Raw genomic sequence first — 23,098 nt, forward strand, 5'->3', positions numbered from 1 at the left:
ATGTTGCAGGTTTCTGTCCTTCGTGTCTGCTGGCTTTACCTACCTCATATCGCTTCCTGCAGGTGTTTCTGGCTCTGGATCTGTGGTTGGAGTCATCTGCTGCCTCCATGTTCCTGCACGACACCCTCTGCTACAATTCTCCATGTCTCTCTCTCTCTCTCTCTCTCTCTCTCTCTCTCTCTTTCTCTGACCCCCAACCAGTCGAGGCACATGCCCCCCTACCCTGAGCCATGAATCTGCTCAAGGTTTCTGCCTCTTAAAATAAGTTTTTCCCTGCCTCTGTTGCCTAGTGCTTGCTCTTGGTGGGAACTGTTGGGTTTCTGTAAATAACATCACAGAGTACGGTCTAGACCTGCTCCTTATGGAAAGCGCAATGAGATAACTGTTGCCTGCCAATTGGAAGGTTGGTGGTTCAATCCCTGGCCCTGCAGTCTCATGTCAAAGTGTGAATGTGTGTGAGTGTGTATCTGATGAGCAGGTGGCACCTTGTATGGCAGCCTCAGCCACAGTGTATGAATGTGTGTGAATGGTGAATGGTTGCTGTATGAAGTAAAAAGGAAGTAGTTGTTAAGACTGGAAAAGCGCTATATATATATATATATATATATACAGCATATCTACATTTAAACCTAAAGATATTGGCTAATGATTTCACTAAAGCATGACGTTAGTATTGACCGCAAAATAGGTTACAGAATATTTCGTTTTGTATGACAGGTGCAATATTTGAAAAACCTAGAGACTTTCAGACATCAACATGTCCTTTATTGATGTGTATTCATGTCAACATGACATACAAAACATCTATTCTATTCTATTTAGCCTGTAAATGCTTCCAACATGCTTGCTCCGTCATAGCTGATGCACAACCATGCCGGGTGAACCAAATCTAATTCCCTTGATGTGACCTGGTTGCCTCATTGAAAGCGGAAGTTCACGGGCCCGTTCCATCTTGGGTGTGCAGTCGGGGAAACACAAGATGGTCATGTGCCGTGTCTTAATCCATTGTAGCTCTCACGCCTTCCTGACTATCTCAGTGCAGTCGGCGTAGTCGCAAAGCCTTGCTACTACAGTGCGGGGGCCGTCACCTGGTCCGAGCTTGGGGATCAGAGCCCGATGGGATCTATCTACCAGCGGCTCTTTATCGAACGGGAAGGCCTCCATCAGCAGTTTAGACACATTAGCGGTGGACATCGAGGCTGAGTCATCCTCCGGGACACTGATGATCTGGCGGCATGATCTTGACTCCACATCCTTGAGTCACGTGCTCCACTTTGGCTAGACTTTTGGTTACAATAGCATTGGTGCATTGGTGAGAGACTGCTCCATTTCCACTACGTGCTCTTTAGCTCGGCAATGTTTTGCTGCACAGCAGATATGCTGAAGGATACTTCACTGAAGCAAGCGGCTCGGTCTTAATGGAAGATGGGTTGTCCAATAAGGTTGCTCAAATCTCTTTTTTTGTCACGGAGACCCAAGAGCAGTGCAGTTTTAAGTGCGTGGCATCCGTATCTAAGTATGATGTGTACTGGTAGCCCGCGGAGACGTGTATGCACCACAGGGTGGGGAGGCGTCCTGGATAATAGGCCACAAGTGGGATTTTGAGGTGTTTCCTGCTTTTATAACTTTAAGCGATATTGTAATTATAGAAAACTAAAACTGTGTAAAATAAAACCTTTGTAAGACTACTGGATTGTAAAAAGGAACAAATAGTACCTAGAAGGGCAAAGATTTCTCACTGGGCAGACCTGACCCTCCATCAGCCGTCTGTACTTCCTGAGTGGAGCGTTACAGGATGCCCGTTATCATTTATGAGCATATAAAAGTCACTCCTCTTTACGGACAAAGAAATCACTTGGCATAGTTAATAATGGGACATCTTTAATGAGAAAGGCGTAGTAAAAACACTGCTTAAATGGTTCTGTTTGTCTCCCTGTCTTGCCGTTGAGAAAGTTTACCACCATATCTTACAAGTTATAATATAATATCAGGTATGTCTTCCTAGTTATGGCCACTTTCACTGGAGGACTTGAAATCTGAGACACGTGTCCACATGTTACAGCTGCATACTGAGTAACATGCATTGTCAAGGATTAGTGTGGCTCTGACAATGGACCACACACTTCAAATAACACTGACAGTTACACTGCAATATGATAAGCATCTGAGAACAAATGTTGTGATATTCTCACATTTGACGTTCCACTGTCATCTAATTTAAAACTAATAATTTCATAATTTTATGATAATTTCATAATTTTCAGGAAAAATAACTTGTAGTCACATCTGGAAATAGGTGTGTGTGTGGGTGTGTGTGTGTGTGTGTGTGTGTGATACTTGAAACTTGATCTTAGTTTATTTTTATGCCTGACTCTGCTGGTGAGGCACAAATAATAAAAAGGAAAAGACACACACACACAAAACACACACACGCACACACACACACACACACACACACATGGGTTAACATAAGAGGTGATGGCTGTTCAACTAACATTCTACATCTGGATTGGATTATAAAGTATATCAACCTCTGGAGTAGCCCGTCCCTTCATGCTACACACACACACACACACACACACACACACACATACACACTAACTTCAGCTCTACTCTGCTGCACTCGGGGCAAGAATGCTAACACACACACACACACACACACAAACACACACAAACACACACACATATACACACACGATCTGTCTCTGAGGAAAGTCCATCTCTTAAAGTGTGTGTGTGTGTGCAGAGACAGATAGTGAAACAGGAGAAGACAGGGAAGAGAAAACTTAACCTTTCTGTCTCTTCCATGTTTAACTGGGTATCATTGGCAAAATGTGTACTGCGTTCATGTTGGATTTGGAATGGCTGTGTGTGTGTGTGTGTGTGTAAGAGAAGTTTGAGGTTTCTGATATATGTTCTATGTCATCAGTGCATGACAGCCTCTTTGCAAAGATACAACACATTCTGATGCTGGACATTCTTAGACCCAATGTCCTACATCAGTTGCAGCCGTTCCAAAAGTAAAGTTACAGACAGGGCACCCCTCCTCTTCTCTGCTTCTCTTCATAGTCGTCAGATTCCTCTACCAACATTTATAGAACTGGCTCAGGTTTGGCTTGGAACAGCTCACTTACTGCTATAGTTTTAGACAGCCGGGGGACTTCCTTTGGCAAATTGATCTCCTCTATCCATCTGTTTTCATTCATGTCCCATCAACTTATCTCCGGGGAGCATATTCCCCAAAGCCCTTTGTTTTCTCGCCTTGCAGGTTTCCTTGGATTGGGGTGGCACCAAAATCATGATTGCAGCTGCCGTGTTCCTGCTCAACGCCCTGCTGTTCTACTACGCCCAGCAACGCCCCTGATCTGCTACAACTATTATTTCTAGTCATAGTTCCACTATCTTCATTGTTACCATAATTGCTGTTCATTATTACAGCTGCTATAGTTATGAATCCTATTTCTCTATGTCTGTATATCTGTATCAGTCTGTGTTCAAACCAGCAGTGACAGATGCTGGCCACTGTGAGCCTGGGTCTGTCCCGGGTTTCTCCCTAAGTTTTTCCTCGCCAATGTTGAACCAAATGCTTGCTCTCGAGGAATTTGTTTGGTCTTTGTAAATTACAGACTGTGGTCTAGACCTACTCTGTCTGTAAAGTGTCTTGATATAACTCTTGTTATGAGTTGATACAATAGATAAAATGGAATTGAAATTGAAAAATGCAAACCAAACCGTTTTGTTCTTATGTTTGTTCTACAACTGTACGTGTTGACAGCAAAGATGATCAGAAATTTTAGATTTGAAAATGTGGTCAATTCATCAAAAAGAATCCATACCTAAAATGTCTTTTTAAGATGCAAGGACCCACTTAGCTTGGTACGACAAGCATGTTGTTTTGGGAGCTGTCATCATCATCATTGGGGGGAGGCAGTAGCTCAGTCCATAGAAAGTTGAGTTGGGAACCGGAGGGTCACTGGTTCAAATCCCCGTATGGACCCAAAAAGGTGGGAGCGTGGATTGGTGGCTGGAGTGATGCCAGTTCACCTCCTGGGCACTGCCAGGTGCCCTTGAGCAAGGCACCATACCCCCCGACCGCTCAGGGTGCTGGTTCAGCTGGCAGCCCACTCCCTCTGACATCTCTCCATGTATAGTGCATGTAAAGGTCCTGAGCATGTGTGTGTATTTCAGGCCTGTGTGTGAGTACTAACAAAAGTGTGTACACAGAGTGTAGTGCTGTAATTTACCCATTGGGGACTAATAAACAAATTATCTTTATCTTATCCTCAGAGTTTTTCCTCTGGCAATTTACCGTTGGCACTGATGTCTCCATAGCATTTGAAACATAAGATAACAATTCAATCAAAATCTGGAAGTAAATGTAAAGAAAACTACACTTGACCTGTATGTCTACAGCGTTATTTTGGATTGCTAAGCCACTCCCACTTTCGAATGATTTAATCCCATCTGAAGGAGGTTATTGAAATCTCTCTCCTGGCTAGACCCTGTCCACATGTTTGGTATTACTCACATAATGGAAGATAAACACTGAAATATTACCAACTTGTAAAGTTTTTATGGAGTATGTGAGTAAGAATGAATACATCTTAGTTCAATTGAAAAGCTGATATGTATTTTCATATTTGTATGACTTCAACCTTCATTTACACTCAGCCGTCTGTGCAGCCACAGGGTGGACGACTCGTTCCTGGAGAACATCCAGGGAGGAAATGAGAAGGAAACCACAATATGGTTCGTTTTTTTGTCTTAAGGAGAGACTCACAGTCTTAACTGTCTGCAGTAAGTTATTAAAATATTTGTTAGTTTTGAATGTCTTCAATATAAACATTTTTCTTTTATTGAAAAGAGATCCAGTGTTTTTTTTAGGATTTACTTACTTATATATATATATATATAAAACTGTGAATCATAATCATGTGTTCCTTACATAACAGTAATGCTCAACATATTTCACAGCAGCTGTACTTTTGAATGTGTCCTTTCAGTTTATTAACTGTGCTTTGCTAATATTTTATGTGAGAGATTCCATTACAGTAAATATACTGTATATTTTTTTCAAAGATTTTTATTGTATGTGAATATTAAATCAGTGTTACACCACATTGGTATGAGTATTATAATGTGTACATTAAAATAGCTGTGATTGGGGTGTTGGCCATGTTTTCATCTTAAACTTTGTGTAAGCTAGGTAACCAATAGCACAACACAAAAGCTTCAACTTTTCCACTATTATTCCGAATAAGAAAATATTCTAAATAAAATGTAAAATATTCCCTTTGGATAGTGACAATAAGGCCTTTTCTGAATTTAGCATTTTCCGATTAAGACGCGGGATGTACCGGTATTATTTGTTTTTTTTCAGGAAATTGTTTGGACATGTTTACATCGGAATGTGAGTCTCAATCCAGGATTTCGGCTTTAGATTAGCTCTGTGCGTTGCTATGGTTTTGTACATAAACCAACCAGCCAACAGTTTGCAAGGCTGAGGTAGAGATGCATGTCCAAAAGAAAAGGGGAAACACAGCTACTTTTAAACATCAGGAAATACTTAGATTTCAACAGGTCTTTGGATAGGCGGAAACATTACACCGCTGACCTTTTCAAGAAAGTTGGATAACAAAATGAGAAAAGTCCAACGCGTCCTCCACCGCTGGAAATCTTTGGAAAAAAATACGGAGACGCCGTGCTGATAACAGCCTCAAAATCTGTCGGAGGTTCCTGAGCTGCCAGCTCTTCCTTGATGTCATCAGAAAGTGTCAGTCAGGGAAGAAGAGTTTCAATCAACCTTTACTGCGAGTGTCCGGAACTCAATGGAATAATTGGTCACTCTTCAGAATGGAACGTGCTATTTCTACCTTTTAATTCAATTGTATTTATAGTTTAATTTCATAACAAGAGTTATCTACACTTTACAGATAGAGTAGGTCTAGACTTCATTCCATAATTTACGAGGACCCAACAGTTCTAGTAGTTCCCTCCAGAGCAAGCAACAGTGTAACAGTGGCGAGGAAAAACTCCCCTTTAGGAAGAAACCTGGGACAGACCCAGGATCTTGGTAGGCGGTGTCTGTTGGGGTTGAAATGAAGAGTGGTAATAACAGTCACAGTAAAAGACAATGGAACAGTGACTAAAATAGTAGTTTATAGTGGTTAATGGCATATCAAGGCACCGCACGGTATTACAAGGCCCCGCAGAGCGTAGCAGGATGTAACATGGCATTGCAGGACGTGTAGCAGGACCACGGCAACAGCTGCTACCATGATTTTGGAGCCTCCCTGATCCAAGGAAACATGCTGGGCAAAAAACAAACGTACGTACTCCGGGGAATGACTCCCGTGAGCTAGGTTAGTAACAAGCATTTCTGGGACATAGATGCACACAAATGGAAAGATAGAAAGATAGAGGAGAGAGGAGCTCAGTGTGTCAAAGGAAGTCCCCCGGCAGTCTACAACTATTAGAGACTGGGTAAAGAGAGGAGCCTGATCGGGCTGTACTACCCTGCCTCCCTCTAATTTTATTATATTATTGATTATATGCTAAATTAATCGGAAGAGAAGCAAGTGGGCCGGCCTAGGTGGACGCTGCAACTTTTCACTCCCTAACAATAAGCTTTATCAAAGAGGAGGGTTTAAGTTTCCTCTTAAATGTGGTGACAGTGTCTGCCCCCCGAATCCAGACCGGAAGCTGGTTCCACAGGAGAGGAGTCTGATAGCTGAAGGCTCAGGCTCCCATTCTACTTTCAGAGACTCTAGGAACCACAAGTAGCTCTGAATTCTGAGAGTGCAGTGCTCTACTGGGACAATAAGGCACTAAGAACTCTTCAAGATATGATGGTGCTTGACCATTTAGAGCTTTGTCGGTCAGGAGAATAATTTGTTTTCTTAGTTCTTGGCAGAACACACGCTTCAGCATTCTAGATCAGCTAGGGAGTCTTGAGGGACTTATTTAAGCATCCTGATAATAAAGAATTACAGTAGTCCAGCCTGGAAGTAACAAATGCATGTAGTTTTTCAGCATCGTTTTAAGACAGGATGTTCCTAATTTTGGCAATGTTAGGAAGATGAAAAAAGGCTGTTCTTTGGCCTTTGCTTTATTGTCATTATTGTTCAGGCAAGAGAAAATGTCACCCATGGAGTCTCTTAAAGGAATCCCCCAGAGTTAGACAAGTCCATACATACCCTTCTCATCTCTGTGCATGCTGTAACTTTATCTGACAGCCCCACCGGTTGCCTAGCCTAGCACAGATGCTGAAGGTAACCGGCAAACCATACAAAGACAAGGTCAAATGAGACCCAGCCATCTTCTAACTGTATACACAATAGGAACTGTATTCTCAGAAGACAAAGCACCACTCTCTGCTTGGGGGCTTCTCAGGTGCTGCAAGCGTATCACTCCGCCCAAGTAGTAACTTTACTAGAGAGTCAGTCCATTTTTTTTTTTACCTGCTCGACAAAAACAAAGGGGGTAATTTGTACGTGGAAAATTTGTATAAAAGGTTGATTTATCTTCTATTTTACATTCTATACAATTTAAAATACACATGATGGTAAAGATAAAGTGAATGTTTAGCTATTCAAGTAGAAGCTATTCCGGACATCTGGTCCATCTTTGTCCTCCTCCTTGACACCACGGGCCAGTGCCCCCACAGGCTTTGCTCCTTCATTGCATTCGTTCTCAGAAGCCTCTCCATGACTCGCAAACTTGCAAACGTTTGCAAACGTTTGCAAACGTCTTTTTATGATCCAACACCCCCTTCCCATCATTCCTTAATATATTGCCAAATGCATTGTTGACCACTACCCGTGCTCTGCTGCACATGCTCTTGTTGTAGATATGCTGTCATCCAGGGAATGGTTTAAGAGCCAGTTCTTCAGGGGAAAGTACTGTTAGGTGTGGTAGCCAGCATCCAGCTCCAGAATGTTCCTGGTTTAAGCTGGAAGCAAGTGGCCACAGCTGGCCAACTCCCACAAAGTAGACAGTCTCAAAACCCAGGGCATAATGCAAGAGTCCACGCACCAGTCACATAAACATTCCAGAAATGTTCTAGTCCATCTGCACCATTACGGTTGAAAGAGTCACAGTGGTCCTCCTTGTCTGTGTGTGATCCATCAATAGCACCCATACACTGCTGGAGCCCCCACCTGTTCGGAAGGTACAGTATGCAGCCATAACTTCAAACTCTTGTTCTGGGAAACAAATTTGTTTTGATGTAAACCATGTCCCCGTAGAAACGCAGATCTCTTGAACAATGGCACACAGCTCTCATGCTTTCTCCAAAGTATGCAACCACAGAGTGTTGTAACAATCCAACCCACCACTCAGAAGCTTGGTTGAACATCTAAATGGACAGGAAAAAAAGGCTGTTACCTGGATGACTTGGATCTTTAATGATTCTCCTAGCTTTTTTTTTGCAGTGTCTCGAGGTACTTTCCCCACTCTCCACCAAAAACAGTGATATTAAGGGGGGTGTAGTTCCTTTCCTGCTTTTCATCAAAGTCCACTATCATCATGAGTAGGTTGTTGTCCTGACACCAGCGGGCCACGTCTTCTAATTTTAAGCCTTTTCATTTTTGTTAAAGGGGCTACCCAGTTGTGTATGTATAGCAAGGGACTAAAAACACAGCCCTGGGGTGCTCCGGTGTCAAGTATGAGGGTGGAAGAGGTGTGTCCACCCACTTTCACCACCTGTGGACTGCCTTTCAGGAAATCAAAGATCCACATGCACAGTGAGGTGTTCAATCCCAGGTCCATGAGCTTTGTGACCAGCATGGAGGAACTATGGTGTTAAATGCTGAACTGTAGTCAATAAACAGCAATCTAACATAAACTTCCCATCTTTTCCAGATAAGATAGGGTGGTGTGGAGGATCTGTGCTATGGTGTCTGATGGTTGGGATGGTAGGCCAATAGGTTTTTCCTTACAGTAAATATTGAGGGGTGAGGTAGGGCAGTTTTTGCGGAGTATAGCCGCTGCTCCTTCGCGTAAAAAGGAGCCAGTTGAGGTGGTTCGGGCATCTGGTAAGGATGCCTCCTGGGCCTCCGGAGGAGCCCTCGGGGAAGACCCAGGACAAGGTCGAGAGATTATATCTCCAACCTGGCCTAGACTTTTCCTCCTTCACCAGTCATACAACTTTTTCTTTAATTTGTATTTTTTAAGACCTTTTACTGTTTCTCTGCCATTTCATCTTCTTGATAACTCCTGCTGGCTGGGGCACATTCACATGCTTCCTCCACCTGCATGCCGGAGCACCTCGAGCCGCCGGCTGCTGATTAGCTGGTGTTTGTTTTGGTGCTTGTGTGCTCCTTTCTTTTTGTTTTCCATTTACACAGCCAGGGCTATTTTCCAACGCACACAGAAACTAGCTATTTCCGGAATTTGACAAAAAGTGTATTGGATTAACATTGCCTAAGCACCTTTTAATGCATCATCACTCTTCATTTCTATAGCAGCAAGGACACACACAACACCAACACACCATACACAGCCAGATATCTTAACTAACAGCTTGAACCCACACAAAATCTGTGTATTCTTAGCAGTGTAAAATGTGCTATTTTGACACCAGTTGCAGTTATAGTCCGGTCTAATGCGCATATGCAGTTCAGTTTAGTCAACAAAATCTCTGAAGTGTTTGTGACAAGCTCCTGCAAATAAATAGTTTTCCATTAAAAAACATTTCTATATGTATTTGGTTCTATCGGATTTGTTCTGAGATGTAAGCAGAGGATAACCTGCAGTGTTAAGCCTAAAATGCTGAAACATAGTAATCAATTTCATACATTTTCATACATTTTTTTAACAGTTTTGTTTTCTGTCTTTGTTTTACTTCCTGTCTTTGAGTTTTTCCCACTCTTGTGATTGCCTGATGTCTTTCATCTGTTTCCCAACCCTTGTGTGCCCTGCGTCTTGTTACCCTCTGTGTTTATTCTTCGTGTTCCCCTTGTACTGTGTGAGATCATTATTTGCAGTTTTTTCTCGTTTGGCTGTCAGTGGATTGCTTACCTGGAGAAAACTCCCTTTGCCTGTTTCTGTTTTTAGGGGGGATTTTGCCATTAAACCGGCATGCTGTCTCTGCCATTGGGTCCACCACATTCTCAGGAAGACGGTCAACACTCAACCTGCCTACTGATCGCACACATCTAGACCAACCTATCAAAATAATACAATTTAGCAACGGTAGTGTTTTTGTTAGAATAAGTCACATACATAACATCACTGATATTTTATAGCATACGGCAAACACAGGACTCCAGTGTCGGGTAACAACTTTTATACTCAAGACAGAAAGTGACATTAGTTCTGTTTTCATTTCTGGTATTTTACAAATATGAAAGGATGAAAACTGTGGGCTTACATACCTTAGTGGGATAACATGTGAGATAATACCGGCATGCAAATTAGTTTCTATGTTTAATTCATTGTCTCAATGGGCTGTATGGCCAATCAATGTTAATCATCGCAACTCTTGGAAAATAAAGAGGGGTGTTTTTGTGAAAGTCCCATTTGGTTTTCTAAACGTTCTTCTATCATTGTGACAATGTAGGAATGTGCAGAATAATTATATAGGAAAAAACAAGGTAGGAGGGTAACAAACAATGACAGAATAATTCTTTTTTTTTAATTACAACAATAAATGGCATGGTCTGTGGTTGTTCTATTGTTAAAAGCAAAACCCCTTCAGTATAATATGCACCACAACAGACAAACTAAGCTTACTATATACACCATCCAGTATACTTTATTTTACACATATACTATACGTACAAAAATATTGATCACAGTGTATTTTCATGGAAATAGATTTAAATTGCAATATAACAGAGGTTCAAAAATAACATTTAATAAATTATATAATCAATATTTGACATAAGAATACTGAGACATAATTAATAGAAACCCCCCCAAATATATAAAAAAAATATTCAGACAGTATTTTAAAACAAGTGTCGAGTGTTGACTCTCTCTCTTTCAATTCTTCTTTCCTTCTCTGGGCCGCAATCATCCGCTCTCCCAGTGAAAACGTCCTCATAAGCTGAGTCAGTGCATGTTCCACCTTCCAATCACCGGATATTCCCATATCTGCATTCCAGTCAATAAGGTTCCCCCACGTTCATCAGGGTCCGCACACTTCACAGCTCACAAGGGATACTCGTGACCAGCAGCAGGATGGGTGATGCATTCTACTTGTTAAGTTTGTAATCAGTTCCTTAGCATCTTGTTAGCGTGTTTTTTGCCCGCGATTAGTCCAGTCGTCGCCAGTGAGCCGGTACACAGCGACACACTTCCTCGCTGAAGAAGAAGCCTTGTTCACACCTTCGCCTCCTTACCTCGCAGGGAGGCCTGAGACAACTGCAATGGAAAAAATAAAAGAAATCAGGATTGAGCTTTAAAAGTACTACCATAGCAGCAACATGTCTAGAGTAGGGTGACCAGACGTCCCCTGGATCTGTCCCCGGAAATGTACCCGGTTTTCACTGTGACTGACAGACCTGAAATTGGAATGAAAGAAAGAGAATACTGACAAAACGTAGCCAACACCCAACACACGCAGCTCGCGGTGCTCAGAGATGTTTTAGAAAGCCGGACTTTTATGTTTTAAAAACGATCTTAATCTTTAAGAGAAAGGTTGACCTCCTTAGAAATCCTATCCATAATGTTGTGAGACACTTAGAATATGAATCTGAGTCTGTTAGCAGCAAAACGAGCACTTTTATGAACGTAAATATAAGCTGGACAATTATCCCATTAACTTACATTGTAGCTTGTTTTTCTGCCGACTGGAGCCATCTCGTTTAATACTGCATCAATGTCAAAGGAAAATATGTCCTCAATAGTTTTTATTGTATCTGATTCTCAAGGAGCTGTTGCAGAAACAAGCCTTGAGCAATAAAGCAAAAGCTGTCAGTAGTTCAGTAAACATTACATTATGAAATTTTGAGACTTTCTATCTTGAAACATTAAGACTTTCTATCTTGAAATATTAGGACTACAAGGACTTTATTTCTTGAAATATTAGGACTATTAGGACTTTCTTTTTTGAAATATTAAGACTTTCTATCTTGAAATATTAGGACTTTTTATCTTGAAGTATTCAGATTTTTTATCTTGAAATATTAGGACTTTCTATCTTGAAACATATTCCCCTCTGAGGTGAAGTGGAGTGGAGTAGGAAGTAGCAGCAGGAGTGGGTCTAGGATCAGACCTTGTGGGGGGGGGGGTCAGCCCCTAATAAGAACAGCTCTAGGTATAGTGTCCCAGTTTTAAGTTTTACAAAAGTAAAAACATTACTTGTTTTGGAGGTAAATATGCTTCTGAGCTGAAAATGTCCCCTGAATTTATCACAATGTGAAAAGTCGTGGATATAGACAACAATTTATCCCGTCCTGCCCTAACCGGTACGGATTTATCTTCAAACAAAGGTACCCTAGAAACAGCTTTTAGACTGGTTAAATATATTTAGAATCATTTTCTTCTATTGACAATCACCAACTAACTGTAACTATTTCTTCATCCAAGCCATCTACCTGTCTCTAAGGCCACACCATAAGTGGGCTAATTAAAGAAGTTAAACTCTAAGATACCACTTGGCTTTTCACCTATCTGTTGATTTACCAGCTACGTACCATAGTCATTTAAAGTAACTGTGGTAAAACCTTTTCTTAAAAAGACCACTCTCGATCCAGGGGTCTTAGCCAACTACACTGTTGACCATGCCATCCTAATACAGAGACTGGAAAATTCAGTTGGCATTGATTTAAGTTTTTTATATCAGATTGATCTAAGTTTGTTTATGTTACTGCAAGGTAAAATTAGCAAAGGTGTTCCACAAGGCTCTGTGCTTAGACCAATTATATTCCCCTTATATAAGCATCTTCTAGGCAACACTATTGTTGTTATTACATTATGTTATGTAGATGATACCCAATTATATTATATTATTTGTTGATCAAGCTAGAAGTAACCAATCAGCAACTTCAGACATGCATTAAGGACATAAAATCCTGGATGACCTACAAATCTTGATCAGACAAAATTAAAGTTATTGTGCTTGGCCCCCAACACCTCTTAAGCTCATTATCTAAAGAAATAGCAACTCTGGATGGCATTGCACTGGCCTCTAACACCCACGTTAGTCATCTCTGGATTATCTTTGATCTGTAATTTCAAATCCACCAATCAAATGCTGCAATTTTTTTTAATCTGCATTTTTTTGTAGAAACAATGAATGGAATGGTTTGATGATGGAAATCAGTCAACTTTAGACCTGATTCTAAAGTATTGTTGAGATCTAATTGCTCACCAGTGTGAATGAAAAGGTCACTTATAGCCTACATCCATAATCCTCTGTTTACCAGGAGCTTGCAGGTTTTCGGTGTAGTCACTGCTGGCTTAAAAAGACAAATACTGGCTACTTTCATGCGTGTTCTAAAGGTCAGAGGTTACACCTAAGGTTTAGATTTCATAGCCATGAAAATGAAAGCCTTCAGAACTACTATGTGATTTACAGCCATCGCCTGAATCACCAGAGCTTTCACCAGAACAGGGTGTCAGGGTGTTTAATGGTTTCACTGATCTGCGGCCGCATGAGACAGTTCACCTAAGTACAACAAAATAACAGTTTGAAGACCAAAAAAATTGTATTGACCTTCAAAAGCTCATATCGAGTTAACCCCAGCCCAGAGTCAATGCTAACCATCAGATGATTACACAAGGGATGGATCCATGGAATTCAAAAGAACAAATAAAGCATTGGAGGGATGGAGTCCTGTGTTACGTTGCACTTACTCACTTCATCAACACAACAAAGGGTTCTGGGACTGGTGTGTATTTGCCACCGCTTTACTGGCTTGCACGGGGTGTCACAGAATATTTCTGTCACTTATGGTGATCTATGAACCCATGATGAAATACACAGACAAGTTCAAATAGACACACACGCTGTCTTTAAAACACACATTCACAGCCACATTCACACCACAGCCAGAGCCCAGACACTAGATTCCTACCGCATGTTATACTCATAAATCACTCTCAAGCAAGGTCACAAAGGGTCAGGACTGGACGGGATGGATGTGTGTGTATGTGTTTCCTTCTGTGTAGGGAGAGGAAATGGTTAAGTGACAGCTAGGAGAAGTCATTAGCAGACTGAGGTCTTGTATTACACACCGGGTTCATTGCAATAACCACCTACCACTGCCGGACCATTGCTTTTCGTGTGTGTGTGTGTGTGTGTTAAAGCGGGGGTTGACTCTACTCTAGGATGATCCAACCAATGAACCGCTGAAATATATAACACGGAGCTTCGCTGCCAAATGCCTCGCCATGATCACAGTGATATAGAAACAAGTTACGCTAATGGGGTCATTCATTAAACTCTCTTGTACCTAATTAAGCGAATAATTCTATGCCAACACACTTGGCTTCGCAGAACACATGGCAATATGATATTACAAATACAGCAATGTAGACTAGAAGAAGACAAAATCATCATTGCGTATAGGACCACAAACATGGTTTCGTTTTCTGTAGATGAAATGGCCATGAAACAATTATTTTAGTCAATATATGCTGTAATACTCTATAATAATCCAAAGAAGGCCTGACCACATCAAAGGCATATGGGTTTTATCAAACTCCTTTTTGTATTTTTTTCACTTTCCAGGGTAATACATATACTCTATTTACCAATTAAAATAGTAGTAGATCTTCACTGTCAGGGTAAATTAAGTGTAATAATATAACTACCAATAATAATGCATGCCTAATTACCGAGATAATGACCCTGTCTCTATAGATACTTCCTTTTATTCTGTGTATATAAGATAACGGCATTTCTTTGTGCGGGGTTGCACAACGAAATGCCGTTATACAATGACATTAAATGAACGGTGATATGGATGGATGGATAGATCAATGAATAGATGAATTGGTGTATGGGTTTGTGTGTCACGGGATCTGCACAATATGTTGCAAGTTTTTCAGTGCTCTAAAAGCATTGTGTAGAGTATTGATTAGGGGTGGGTATCACCAGAGGCCTCACAGGACAATATCATCACGATACTTATGCCACTGTACAATATTATTGCGGTTTTAAACATATTGCAATATTTTGTGATATATTGCAATTTAGTACTTTCTTTTCCAATGTCACATTTTTACTGATTTCAAATGATGTCATCTGTTTCATTTAAAAAGATACATTTCTCTGTTTGTTTGTCTTACTTTAAATGTATTGCTGCAAAAATAGATTGTCAAGCAGACAAACTGACCAACACATTCATACTTGGCGTCTGTGTATCAATTCAGTATTGCCATGGAAAAAATATGCTGTACTGCTTCCCCCCCACCCCTTGTATTCATCCATAACCATTTCACCACAGTCAAACAACCACAGATCTACCTTAATATGGAACTTGGAAACACACTCAAAGCCTTTTTTTTTACTTCCTGCGTTTGCGTTTTTACAACAGTTTTTTTTCGTTAAACAGGAAAAAATGAAAGTCAGCAATTTGCTTCAATATATATTAATTTCTATTTTGTCTGTAGCAATTTACGTAATTACTGGAAACAAGTTACAAACTGACAGTATGTCCTAGTAACAAAGCATTGTGGGCATTGTAATCCTGTCTCTCCCCAGAACCAACATTTTCATCATCATCATCATCATCATCATCATCATCATCATCATCATCACATTGGATGTCTTCTTTTGCCATCCTCCTGCATCATCTCTAAATACAAATTAATGTAAAGTGCTGTTTCCATTGCTTCCATTTCCTTTACTTTCTGAAAGTGCACAGTTTTAACTGTAGCAAAGGAAGTGTTTCTCAAATGTTTATAGCTGTGCACGTAACCTCTGACATCTAACCTGGACATGTTGGTAGCGTTACTCTCTTACCAGTTCAACTTCTCTTGAATGGTAAAATGTATGACGGTTTCATTATTTATGAGCTTTTGATATAATATATATTGTATGTGTTCACTAACAAGTCCAAAACAAGACACCTGCTTAGGCCTTCAGCTGAAATCGCAATCAGCAGAGTTTTATAAGCACTAGTTTTGAATGCGTGGTTAACAGTTTGTCAGTAGTTTGTTAGCATCTGAACAAAGAGCTATAAATCCACAGTGTTTTGAACGTTGTGGTTACAGCCATGGGATAAGTGTGTAGACTTTTGCAAACTGTTTTCTAGCAATGTAAAACAAACTAGGGAGTCTGGTCTACATGAAATGCTGCTGTGCAGACTGTAGTTAGAGTTTTGCACATGTGGCTCCAGTTGTGCAATCGCAAAAAAACTAAAGACCCAATTTTTTATTTGTGCTACCCTCCTGCATCAAAATGAACACTGTTTTTGTAAAGATTTTTGTTGCTTTGTTCAACAATTTGCTTGCTTTTTCTGACGTTTTTTTCCCTTATTTTGACATTTTCTTCACTTTCTTTACATTACCACCAATGTGTGCACAACTGAAACCAACTCATTAACACTAGTTTTACACTTATTTGGGGAATTCATGGTCAATAAAACTAATTGAAATGAAAGTATCAGATTTTTGTGTTAGAAAAAAGCTGAAACAATGATCATTTTGACTAATATTTAAGATCAGAGGAATGTATGTTGATGGCAGATATGTCAAAGTTTAGTGCGGATAATGCTGATAATTGAATAATACACCCAAAACCAGTGAAAGTAGTGGATAGTGGATCATTAATTTCAGTTGCAAATAGTGTTTTATGGAACCATCCATGTTACTTTTGGGTAATTTGGTCAAAGTTGACCTGAGGACAACAGAATGGTAAGGCGACGTCTTCATGGCTTCTGTCTAGCCACCTCCTGATCTGACTTTTTGTTCATTATATTGCTTTTTTACGCTTTTGCTTATTTAAATCACTTTTCCAACTTACATCTTTTTTGACGTTGGTTTTACCATGCAAGTTGTTTTCTGATGTTGTGTTTGTTATGCATCAATCAATCAATCCCTCTTCCCTGGTTAGAAAGCACTTTGGGTCAGCTTATGCTGTTTTAAATGTGCTTTTATAATTTAAAGTGACTTGACTAAGAGGCAGCAGATGATTCTGAACCCTTCCCATACCTCCTTACCTGCATGTGGCTTGGTGAAACCGCCTTCCTTTTAAGAAACACTTGTTGGGCGACTCGTTACATTCGCAGGAACACTTTGTTTTGTTGAGGGGCTGGTGCCTCGGACACATCCTGCTACACGTGCACTGACAGGTCTCCCTGTTGAAGACGTGGTTATGTGGGCAGGAGGGAGCAGGAGGGATGTTGCAAACACACTGGCAGGTGTTGCGATCAAGGTGTCGGTTAGGACCGCAGTCTTGAGTTTGATCTCTGCGCCGACACACACACTGACAGGTTTCCACGTCCAGTTCCTTATCTAGGCCACACACGTCTGCTGAGAACACGTCTGTAGAGATAGAAGGAGAGGGCGACACAGGGATGGGGGTTTGAAAGGAATAATTCAGTACATTTATATAGAGCTTTATCAAGGGGGAAGTACCCTCTAACACCAGCAATGTGTTGCAACCACCTGGGTGATGCACGGCAGCCTTACGACAGCAGATGCTCACCACACATCAGCTCAGTAGAGAGGGAGGGGAACATGGTTTTAGTGGTGGGGGTAACCGGAGCACCATGAGAAAACTCACTGGAAGAACATGTGAACTCCACGCACAAAGACCTGAGACAAACAGGGTCTCAAACCTGGTACCTTCTTGCTGTAAGGCCTCAGTGCTACCTATCGGACCACGGTGCTTCTCAATGGCCATGGCCTTAAGTGACTAGACAAAGAGTGTCTTTGAGTTGGGTCAGAGTTCCCCAGCAAAGTGAGTTAATGGTATTGTAATTAAATCCACTAGAAACGATCTTAATACAGTTAGTTAAAAAAACGATCTTACACTTGGTTTTCGAACAGAACACATTGGCAAATGGGACAGAATCAGAAAGTTCTTTCCTTTTCCAGAAAAAAACGCAGATGTACCTAAAGTAGTCCATATGACTGATTATATATTTCTTTCGCCGTCTTAGTTTCTCATTAGCTTCATCGATGTGTAACAGGGGAATTTAATGTAGCTGTATTGTTGTAATAATTACTTTTAATTGGTCTGTGCTCATTTGGTGTTCAGTAATTTGAACCATTTATTGGTGTTATTAATAGTTTTGTGTTGTTAACTGTTTAGTTGATCTATTTTTACAAGTTTTGCAATGATCCTGGGTTTGGTTTGGTTTCCTGTTTTATTTCGCAGGTTTCCTTTCCCATGTCTCATGTCTTGATTAATACATTAGGCTTGTTGGAGATGAGCCAGGCCTGCACAGAGTCAATCACTGGCAATTGTGTTGACATGTGTTCTGGCCTTGGTAGGGAACTTGTTTTGGTGGAACATGTGTACGTTCAAATGTTGTTTTCAGTTGTGCAACAAAAAACTCAGATTGGACAGATAGTCTAGCTAGCTGTCTGGATTTACCCTGCAGAGATCTGAGGAGCAGGTAACCATACTCCTCAAAAATCCACTGGAGGTTAGAACGCCAACACAGAGAAAGGGGTGAGATGAGGGACATCCGGCAAAATTTCCATCAGCACTAGAACAATCATCAAATATAAACCTCGTCGACAAGTCCCTTTTTGCTGTGGACACCAAGGGACTTAAAGCTGTCCACCCTCTTGACCGAGGACCTGCTGAAATTAGGGGGGAATAGTTCCTTCCCTGCTTCTTACCAAAGTCCATTATCATCTCTTTAGTCTCGCTGACATGCATGAGTAGGTTGTTGTCATTCATAGTTCTTAGACCTTGCCACATGCTTCTGGGGTTGCCCTCCTGGAATTGTGGTTCCTCTTTCTTCCCCTAGTCTCTTTTTGCCTCCTATCTTGCTCTTCTCCCATCGGAAGTTGCTGCTTTTAACTGTCCATGCTTCTAGACCTCATTCCTTATTTTGAAGGCCAAGTGCGTCTGTTCGTGGCCTCCCGGACGGTTTGGCAAACCATGGTTTCTGGTTGTGGAATGGTTTAACAGTAATTTTGGGTACAGTTGCTTTTGTTTTATACATTATTCTACCACAGAATCAGTGAACCCATTGATGTCATCAGAAACGTTGATGGTGGTATCTTGGTACATGCTCCAGACTCCAGTAGTGAAGCCTAGTAGTGTGAATTTTAATTGGCACGCACCGTAGTTTGCCCACATGGTCGCTCTTCCCAAATGTGGGTAGCATTTTTGAATAGTTGAATGCCGTATAGCGGTGATCCAGAGTGTTCTCCAGTGAGTCTCCAGTCACAATAAGAGCAGCATCAGGTGTATCAGTCTGCAGGCAGTCCAGGTCTTTGCAAAGATCCGGCAGGGCAGTCTCTGTTCTCGACTGCTGTTGGATGTACACTGCTGTGTTAATGGTAGAAAGTGTTGCCTGCATTTGATTGACTTTAACCGAAGATCAGATGAGAAACGGGATAAAATATTAACGTTCCTGCTGTTGCACCAGTTCATATTCACAGTAATGCACACATCCCTTTTTCTTCACAAAGTCTTGTGTTCTGTCACAATAAGTTGCTCCGGAGTATAAGTTGCATCACTCAAAAAATGCGTCATAATGATGAAAAAAACATATATAAGTCACACTGAACTATTATTGCATTTATTTAGAATTTTATTCCACAAAATCCAAGACCAAGAACAGACATTTAGCACACAGAAACAACAGGCTGAATATGGAAGGTGTCTGGTTTGTTAACGTAACACACTAACAGTTATTCAACTATACACTATTACACAGAACAACTACCAAGGCATGGAGACGTAACTGCACCGTAAAGAAGCCTCTCTCTGCAGCACGTTGTTCAAGCACCCATCTGTGGACCCGTTCCTCCAGCTGTGGCCATCCTGCTTTCAGCCCGTGATTTGCTTCCTTTGTTTTCTTCATTGCAGTAAGAGTAACCTTTTCCCTCACAAGTTTCTCACTCACTCCGTACACACAGATATTATCCGGTTAATTATTCAGAACTTGTACATCAGTTAGCACGATTGGTGGCAGAGAACATCACCGAGGTTGGGATCTCAGATGGTGTTTAAGTGGTGTGGATCGTAGCTAAAGTTGATTTTTTCCTACTTTTTCCAACTTTTGCTTGATGTTTACATTTGAAAGCAAGCAATGTTCTCTCTTTCCTCGAGGATAAAACAGATGGTTGTCTTTCAATACTGGTAAATCATCTTTTGGCCGAGCAACACAGAGGGACATGGAAACAGAGAGACAAATGTTCAGACTAGTCCATACACACATGCTGTGTGTGTGTGTGTGTGTGTGTGTGTGTGTGTGTGTGTGTGTGTGTGTGTGTGTGTGTGTGTGTTTGTGTGTGTTCAGATGAACAAACACTGATAACAAAGACCCATAGTTTTACTGCTGACAAACTGCAAGCTGTTTCTACTCCAGCATAGCAGCATGTGCTTACAGACTTTAACCGAAACCCACATAATGAGCTTAAATGGAACTTTATTTTCCCCAGAGAACAACTGTTTTCAAGCTTAGAACATCTTCACTACAACATATTATGTATGGAGAAGTCTCAGTCTTGAACACTTTAGATATACAATCTAGCTCTGTCAAATGAATAATGTGGGTTAGAAGCCATGAGGGACCAGACCCGGGCAGAAGAGACTAGCTATCCCTTCACCACCGCTGTGAAGGAAGGAGCCAGAACTTGTGCAGGAGTTGGAGCGCTACCAGTTAGATCTGATAGATCCAGTTAGATCCAGTTAGAACTCACAGATTTTTTCCTGTAAATATTGAAGTTCATGAATATGTTTAAGCATGCCTGGTAGAGTGGCTCTATTTCCATGATATTGGAAGGGGGATTTTATACTTTTTTTTCTTTGCATGATCAAAAAACATCCCCCAGTCTGCTTTCTTCACAAATCCCACCCTGCATACATTTGTGTGATCAAATTGAGTTTTGACCTGTGTGCAACTGGAGCTTGTTACTTTGCTCCTCTAGCCCAATTTATACAATGTAAGATGCATGAGGCTTATGGTAATAACGTTGTGTAAATATAGGGAAAACAAGTCTGGCAAAGGACGGTTGTTTTGTCTGTGAACCTTGCGAGGTAAAATGGACCCAAATGTTGTACTGCTTTTTAAAGTTGTTGTTGTTAAGCAGTGTTGTATGTGTACTGGCTGAATTATAAAAGGTTACTCTGTACTTATGAAAATACTCATGCTTAATTGTAGCTACAAAGCTGATCTAACAGTTACTTAGCCATTAATGTTTAAATATCATGCTGTCACAAGTGTGAGCCCATAGTCTAGGAGTATTCTTCCTTCTGGGAGGTGACAGGGTTGGCCTGTGTAGTTTGGTAAAAAAGAAATAGTTCCTACATGAGACTGCGCAAAACCAAGTCTGTGGATTATCTAGAGTAACCAGGTATCGTTCCTAGAAAGAGAAATTGCAGTTGAGTTTTTTTTAGTTTTTGTTTTTTTGGAGCTTTGATCACCACACGCCACCTAGTTCCATTACACTGGAGAGAAGGCAGACATCCCTCACACCAAAACTATCTAGATTGACAAATACCACTACAGGGAAGGGAACATATATGTCGATTTTTTTTCAGGTGACCCTTTGAAATAAAGAGGGACATAATATTTATATTATTATATAATGAAAGCATACTTGTTTTCCACTACTCCATGCAGTAAATGTCCTATGTCCTGCTATCTTTGTCAGATCATTTGTTTTTGGCTCTGTTTATTGTATGTTTGAGTGGCTGTGGAATCTGCTACTCTGGGGTCTCCACATTCTACTCTTTCTCATTTGTTTACACAGAGTCCAGAGTTTTATCATAGCCAAACATACACACACACACTCAATCACACACACACAGCAAACACATTGCAGTCATAAATACTCCTCAGTGAACACATGAACATTCTCCTGTCACAAAGACTAACACAGAGAACGATGGCTCTAGTAAGAGTTTGTTGTTTCAGTCCTTGGTATGTGTGCTCACTACAGGCCTTGCATGTAGCACCCAATTATGTAATCCTGCCTAAAAATGTAATAACATATGCATTCATCTTTACAAAAAAACGTTAAAAAAAAAATGTAGAAACTCCACCAATAATACACATTCTGAAATTTTTTCAACACAAATCAATGTTGACTCAGATGAAAAAGACAATTTCATTTAGATTGAATTGCTCTGTGTGACGTTAGCCATCTTCGGTTGGTTTCTAATCTTAGATCCACGCTGGTCTACTGGACGATCCTTATGCAACAAGCAGTCAGCACAGCTATGGGCAGGTTCATTTTCCATAAAAAGGAATTTTAGTTTAACAAATCTTTGCTTTATAACGGACCAGGCTCTCTGTTTATCATTTCAAACGCTAAATAAAGCCTCTTTACATTACCAAACCAAATCAGTGTCAAATGGTGTGTTTTCGGGAGGCTAACATGACACTAAAAGTATTAAACATGTTTTAGACTTGCACTCTTTATATTTCTGAGCAAAACAAAAACTGACATGTTAAGACATGTTATAACGGTATTGGAGAAGTTCTTACATTATTGGGTTTTGTTACATTTTTGATCAGGTTAAGTGCAAATTTTATCAAATTTTCAGGAAGTTATTATATTGTTGGGTGCTACAGGGACCCATCAACTGGCAGCAACACTGCCACACTGATCCATTGTCAGCTACTGCACTTATTTATACTGTACCGTAATCTTTAGTTGGATCTGCACTATTGTTTTTTCTGGCATCAGAACATTTTTGTTATCTTTCGTGAGGATTGCTCCTACACTTGTCAAGCCCCCCTGCTAGTTTGTGGATTGGTAGCTGGTAAGATGCCACTTCACCTCCTGGGCACTGCCAGGTGCTTTTGCAAGGCAACCGCTCAGGGCGCAGGTCCAGCATTGGCAGCCCTCTCCTTCTGACATCTCTCCATTAGTGCATGAATAAGTCCTGGCCATGTGTGTGTATTTCAGGCCTGTGTGTAGTGATTAAATTAAATGAAAATGGGGGATGGTCAAAGGGATCTGTCCGTCACAGCTATGGTCATCACACCATTCCAGGTGTTGTTACACT

General features: G+C 40.8%; 1 protein-coding gene across 1 annotated transcript in view; it reads right to left on the minus strand.

The window, feature by feature from the left end:
• Window positions 1-10,140: 10,140 nt before the first annotated feature.
• vegfc (vascular endothelial growth factor c) overlaps window positions 10,141-23,098 on the minus strand; it is a 62,956-nt gene continuing 49,998 nt past the window's right edge. The window contains exons 6-7 of the mRNA XM_034899090.1: window positions 17,115-17,439; window positions 10,141-11,367 (exon numbers count right to left, since the gene is read on the minus strand). Of these exons, the coding sequence (XP_034754981.1) occupies window positions 11,259-11,367; window positions 17,115-17,439 (434 nt within the window). The 3' untranslated portion in view covers window positions 10,141-11,258. The remainder of the gene's footprint in view (window positions 11,368-17,114; window positions 17,440-23,098) is intronic.

The sequence above is a fragment of the Etheostoma cragini genome, chromosome 2, assembly GCF_013103735.1.
Source record: "Etheostoma cragini isolate CJK2018 chromosome 2, CSU_Ecrag_1.0, whole genome shotgun sequence".
Taxonomy (NCBI): Eukaryota; Metazoa; Chordata; class Actinopteri; order Perciformes; family Percidae; genus Etheostoma; species Etheostoma cragini.